This window comes from Chroicocephalus ridibundus, chromosome 4 (assembly GCF_963924245.1).
Source record: "Chroicocephalus ridibundus chromosome 4, bChrRid1.1, whole genome shotgun sequence".
Classification (NCBI taxonomy): Eukaryota; Metazoa; Chordata; class Aves; order Charadriiformes; family Laridae; genus Chroicocephalus; species Chroicocephalus ridibundus.
Window position 1 is genome coordinate 17,633,382 of NC_086287.1, and position 6,000 is coordinate 17,639,381.

Here is a 6,000-nt window from a genome sequence, read left to right on the forward strand (position 1 = left end):
ATCACACGGCATTTGAAGAATCCTGAGTTAAACATTGTTAAGCAGGTATGATAACGGTGTATTAAAGGAAACGAGAAGGGAGCAAAGCACAAACCTTCAAGCGTCAGGGACCCAACAACGGGTTTGCTTGTCTGGCAACACACTGAGGACAATTCCTGCAGGAGATGTTCACCTGAGGCTCTCCAGAATATGGAAGAGTGCTCCTCTGTGGCACCATGTCATGGGGACCCGTTCGCCTCCATCCACAAACATCTCAGCGAACCCTCTCTTCTGAAGAAGTTACCCTGGAGCTCTGCAACAACCAGCCCCATTAGAACGACAGCGCTGAGGCACATTCTTTTGTTACCTTCATAACGTCTTATCAAATTACCTCGGTTACTCCTCTCTCGGTTTAAGTGCAAGGACCTCTCTTCCCCTATCTGCCAAGCCATCAGACTCAGCCCTGGCTCTGACGGTCAACCTGGACTCTTTCCAAACAGGAATAATCAAACGCAATAAACCTCCTGCAATCACCATCCCTTTGCAATGATGCACAAGCCATAAAGGAGTTTGCTTTCCCTCCCCTCCCCCTTTCAAAGCAGAGCAGCCAGCAGGAATACACGCTAGTTAAAGTCATTGTTTCTTCTGACATAAGCAGATATGACTTGGATATTTTGAGCAAAAATGTCTCATTCTTATGGGGCATTGTTCTAACCATAGCGGTAATTACTCCGCTCAGTATTCTAGAGCAGGAATTTCTAAAGAAGCTAATGGGCTTGGTGGTGGGAGCTCTTGGGTAAGATTTTGTGGCTCGTGTTAGGCAAACTGCTGGTTTAGAGGATCGTAACATACCCCTCTGGCCTTAGAGTTCACGGATTCACTAAATTAAAAACATCTCTCCGTGCAGGCAGTATTTCCTCCTCAAATGGGCTGGATGCTCTCTATCTCCACATAGAAGAGAAGAACAGACACTGCTAGAACTGGCGACTGTGAGCGGGAAGTCCCCAGGACTGTCACCACCAGCTTAAAACGTAAGCGTATAATGGGACCAAAAAAAAAAAAAAAAAAAGTCAAAGAGATGGGGAGCATTGGCAGTGAGGAAGATGAGCTGGTAACCTCAAACTCAAGCTGCTTTACCTCCCAGGTGCCTCAAACACGAGGCAACCCCTGAAAATACTTCCTCGTCCGCTCAAACCACAGTTCCTAGCATCCCTCAAGCACTGCGTAAATATTGGCTAACCTCTGAAAACGGTTTGGAAGGACCAGGCTGTGGATTTTGCAGAGGGCACGCCCACGTCTTGCAAATAGCAGGGAAGTTTGCTCGCTCGGCTCGTGTCGCAGGAATGTATAAAACCGAGGAGGCAGAAAACAGGAAAGGCGGCCGCTGGCCTCTCCCGGCGCTGGGGGAGGACGGCAGCAGGTTCGCGAGGGCTCCTCACAAAGAGCCCCTGTCTGCGGGGACCCGGCCATTGCCATTTAGCTCGCGTCTTGAATAGAGGGCACTTTTTCAGCAGGTTTCTTGGGGAACTCGAGGCATTTTCTCCACATAGCACATTTCTTTCTAAAACCACTCCATCCGACATCCCGAGACGTGCGTCTGATGGCTGCTCAGAGAAGTCCCAGCTGAATACTGTGCCATGTTCAACATGTTCCCCAACCGTCCCAACTTGGTCTGGGACCCACCCCTTCTCTCCCTGGCTGAACCCTTGCTAACTGATGCTCACCTCCTGCTTTTCAAGATGATGTGCTTTTAGGATGAGGAACCAGGAGAGCCTTCTTGTGACCTGCTCCCTGAATGACCTTCTAGTGGGAGGTGTCCCTACCCATGGCAGGGGGGTTGGAGCTAGATGATCTTTAAGGTCCTTTCCAACCCAAACCATTCTATGATTCTGTGATATCCTTTAGACGTCTGCATGGCCACCCTCAAGGGCCATTTTGGGAAGGAAAGGACGGTGTGGTAATACTTACCTAAAATCGCCACATGGGTAGGGTTGTGGTCCAGCTCATGTGGGAAACCAAGAATATCTGTTGAGAACACCACATTCAACAGGGATCTTTAAAAAAACAAATGCCTTCACATATCCTAAAATGCCTGTGCTACCACTGTTTGTGAAATGAGAATGGTCTGTCTGTACCATTGGTCAGTAGAGTCTTCTGCCGGGCATGACTCTATGCCTGGCCTGGAAGCAAACAGGGATCTGCACCCTGAAGACATTTGCTGTGTCTTCTTCTTTCAATCACAAAGCTACAGACCTTTTCCGCTGAGCAGCCCACCTGCTCCCACGGACGTCAGAAAATTATTTTGGGAGAGCAAACCTGCCGTGGCATCTTGTTGCTCATCAACATCAGCATGAAAAGACCCTTCCCACGCAGTGAGCCAGGCTGCAACCCCCTCTCTGCACCAGCCATGGCCAACCCCAGGTCCATGGGTCCAAAACCATGGGTGCTGCCGGTCTCTTCTGGTGCGGACAGTTTTTGGGAGCGCTGTTGAAGGTGCAGAACCTGGGAGCCTATGGAAGCTGTCCCAGCTGCCCCAGGCTCCTCACCAGCGTGGCAAGAGCAGGAGTGAGTGCCCTCAGCAGTGCTGGAGGGCTGCTCCGTCACAGACGTGGGGTGACTGTGGAAACAGCACGTAGGAAGAGGACGTATTTTTGGCCCAGCTGGGGGAAAGGAAGGGCTTCCCATGGGTGCAAAGACCATCGCCCCTCTTCTTGATGCTGACACCTGCCTGTGGTCACCATTGCCCTAAGGGGCCTAAAGCTGTGACCTCTCCAGCCCTGCAGTAAGCCACCACCTGGGCAGTCTCTGCACAGGCAGCATCACCCTAGGAATTAAAATTAATTTTATTCCCTCCTGGAAATAAAACCATCCAAGTTGTCTTTGCTCAAGGGTTCGAGTTTCCCAAAGGCAAGAGCCGTAGGCACACGGAGAGCCAGGGTGTCCCCAAATTCGCAGAGTGATAAAGGTCTATCTTTTCCCTTGTTTGCAGATGAAAAGCTCACTGTGGTAACAAGCCCCCGAGGCGCGCATCAAAATTACGATGATGTTCTGGGCCCAATTTTAGCACCGTGTCAATTATGCTCCCCCTCCCTTCCCTTTCATACTCCTCCATCCCAAAACAACAAAAGGCAATGATTGCAGTGACCTGCAGAAAATGTAAAGCACAAGCCAGCTGATCCCTGGCAATACAATAGCGAGATTAGTTCATCTGCAGTGAACAAACACGTATTATGTGGGTTTAAAAGTTAGGAGAGGAAAATGCTGTGGTTTTCATGTATTTCTATTCAGCAAGGCTGCAACTTATTACTTCCATGCAGCTGAGAAGCCCTATTTTTAAAAATAGCCTTCAGCTTGTTTTGAAATCTGCAAGCATCTCGCTTTGTTTTGCAGCAGCGTAATAAAAAAAAAAAAAATCCCCGAGCCAGAAACGATCGCGTTTTCCTCCACACGCATCTCCTCCCCCGCCCCAAACCCCCGCGCCCCCACGGATGCTGAAAAACCTCCCGGCGACACCCCTCGGGGAAAAAAAAAAAAAAAAGAAAAAAAAAAGTCATAATAACGCAAACACACCCCCCCCCTACACGCTGAAAAGGCAGCATGGAGCGGGGAAAATAACCAACGCCGAACGCGGCCGGGGAGGAAGCGGCGGCGGAGCCGCAGCCGCCGGCAGACAAAGGGAGCGGGCCCGTCGGCGGGCGGGGAGCGCGGCGGCCGCCCCCCGGGGCCGGGCCAGCGCCGGGGCCGCCCCCCCCGGTCCGCGGCGGGGCCGGGCCGGGCCAATGCGGCCGGCGGCGGCGCGGCGCTGCCCGGCGCAGCCAATGGAGGGCGCGGGCAGGAGGGCTGCCGCCGGGGGCCGGGGGGCGGCGGGGGGGTCCCCGCCAATCGCGGCGGGCCGATGGCAGGGAAATACTATTATGCTAATGGTTGTTTTGCTCGCACTCGCGGGGAGCGGGGTTTAAAAGCCAGGCGGCCGGGGGCAGGGGCTCAGAGGCGGGAGGCAGGGCCGGCCGGAGCGCGGAGGGGACGGGAGGCAAGGAGAGGAGCGGCGGGGGGGGGGCACCCACCCCGTCCCAGCCCACCACATCCCACCCCGCGTCCTGCCCGGCGGCGATGTCTAACGTGCACCTCTCCGGCGCCGCCGCCCTGGAGCGCCTCTCCGCCCGGCGAGCCCTGGCCGGGCACGGCCGCAGCCCCGTCTGCAGGAGCCTCTTCGGGCCGGTGGACCACGAGGAGCTGGGCCGGGAGCTGCGGAACCGCCTGCGGGAGATGGGAGAGGACGACCAGCGCCGCTGGGACTACAACTTCCACACCGACACGCCGCTGCCGGGGCCCGGCCGCCTGCGCTGGGAGGAGGTGGAGGGCGCCGCCGTCCCCGCTTTCTACCGGGAGACGCTACAGGTGGGGCGGCACCGAGTCCCCCTCCGCCGGGCGCCCCCCTCGCCGCCGCCGCCGCCCCCCGCCGCCGGCAAGGGGCCCGGGGGGCGACTGAGCCGGGAGAACCGCGCCGCGCCCCGCCGCCGCGGCATGCGGCTCCGCCGGAGGGGCCCGACGGCCCGCATCACAGGTGCGTGTGGCGGGGGGGTGTGTGCAGGGGGGCGTGGGGGGCGGTGGGCGTCCCGCCGCAGCGGCTGACGGACCCCCTCCCTCCCCCCTTTCTCCCTCTCCGTCCCGCATCCAGATTTCTTCGCGAGGAGGAAAAGGCCGGCGGAGCCCAAGGCGGCGGCGGAGCGCCCCGCCGGCTGCCCGCCGCCCCCCGCCGCCGTGCCGGCTGAGCAGACCCCCCGCAAGCGGCTCCGGTGAGCCAGGTGAGGCGCGCCCTGGGGTGCACGGGCGCTTTCTGCGTGGGTCTGTATTTATTTCCCCCACCCACCCACTTTTTTTTTCCTCCCTTGATTATTTTTGTTTTCCTTCTCCCTTTTTGTTCCTCTCCAGATTTTTGCACTACGGCACCCACGGGAGAGGCGCGCCGCCCCCGGAGGCGCGGCGCCCCGAAGGCGCGGGGGGCCGGGGAGGGCGGCGCGGCGAGCCGGGACCCCCTCTCTCTGCGCCCGCCCGGACCGGGAGCGGGAGCCGGAGCCGGAGCGGAGCCGGAGCGCCTGCCCGCCGGCCGCGGCCGCGCACGGAGCAGTGTTAACGTACAACTGTGCAATGTATTAACGTTTTATATAGAAATGTATTATGCCTAATGTGAGTACACTGGCCAGAAGTGTAAAGCTTTAAAAGTCATTTATATGAAATGTTTAATCTCTGCTGAGCTCTCAGTGCAAAAAAAAAAAAGAAAGGAAAAAAGGAAAAAGAAAAAAATGAAAAAAGCAAGTGTATATTTGTACAAAACTTTTTTTAAGAGTTATACTAACTTATATTTTCTATTTATGTCAGAAATGTGGATAACTTTGACATCCAATAGTCTTTTTTTTTTCTTTTGGTTAAGCCAAAGGGCACTATATTTGCTTTTGTTATTTACAAAATGTAAATTTATTTTTATAGTGGGAATTTTTTTTTTTTTTTTTGCATTCACAAGATGTAGCTATGAATCAAAATATTTTTTAGACTTTACTTGAAGACAAATCTGTTTCAATGGTTCCTGAGCCGGTCTGTACCACTGCCATTACAAATAATGCCACAACTTCAATAATAAATAAAAAAAAAACTAAAAAAGAAAGCGAGGAAACCTCAGCAAGGCTGTTTTGGTGTGTGTTGTGCAGACGCCCTGGGGGGGGGGGGAGAGCCCGAGGGGGGTGGCTGGGCCAGCCCCCATGGCTCGGGCGGTGGAGCCCAGCCCAGCTCCGCGCCTTACGGGGGCGGGGGGGGGTGGCACCCGGCGCGACCCCGCTTCCACCTCCGCGCCCCGCGGCGCAAACCTTGCGTGCAATTTGGAGGGGAGAGGAGGTGGTGGTTGGTTTTTTTTTCTCCCTTAAAAACAAGCGTTCCCGAATCCTGCTGGACTTAACCAAGCGTGAGGGGAGCACACAGCCCTCATCACACCCTGAATTGGGCCTTTCAGCACATTTTATGATTATT

General features: G+C 55.4%; 1 protein-coding gene across 1 annotated transcript; it reads left to right on the forward strand.

Moving 5' to 3' along the window:
- Positions 1-3,787: 3,787 nt before the first annotated feature.
- Positions 3,788-5,295, forward strand: CDKN1C (cyclin dependent kinase inhibitor 1C). The gene is made up of 3 exons (XM_063332531.1): positions 3,788-4,543; positions 4,658-4,784; positions 4,912-5,295. Exons 1-2 carry the CDS (start codon positions 4,090-4,092, stop codon positions 4,777-4,779), a joined length of 576 nt encoding a protein of 191 aa, XP_063188601.1. The 5' UTR covers positions 3,788-4,089; the 3' UTR covers positions 4,780-4,784; positions 4,912-5,295.
- The last annotated feature ends 705 nt before the right edge of the window (positions 5,296-6,000 follow it).

Coding starts and splice junctions, on each gene's coding strand:
- CDKN1C (XM_063332531.1), top strand. CDS start 4,090: ATGTCTAACGTGCACCTCTCCGGCGCCGCCGCCCTGGAGCGCCTCTCC. Junction 4,544..4,657: donor CCCGACGGCCCGCATCACAG/GTGCGTGTGGCG, acceptor TCCCGCATCCAG/ATTTCTTCGCGAGGAGGAAA.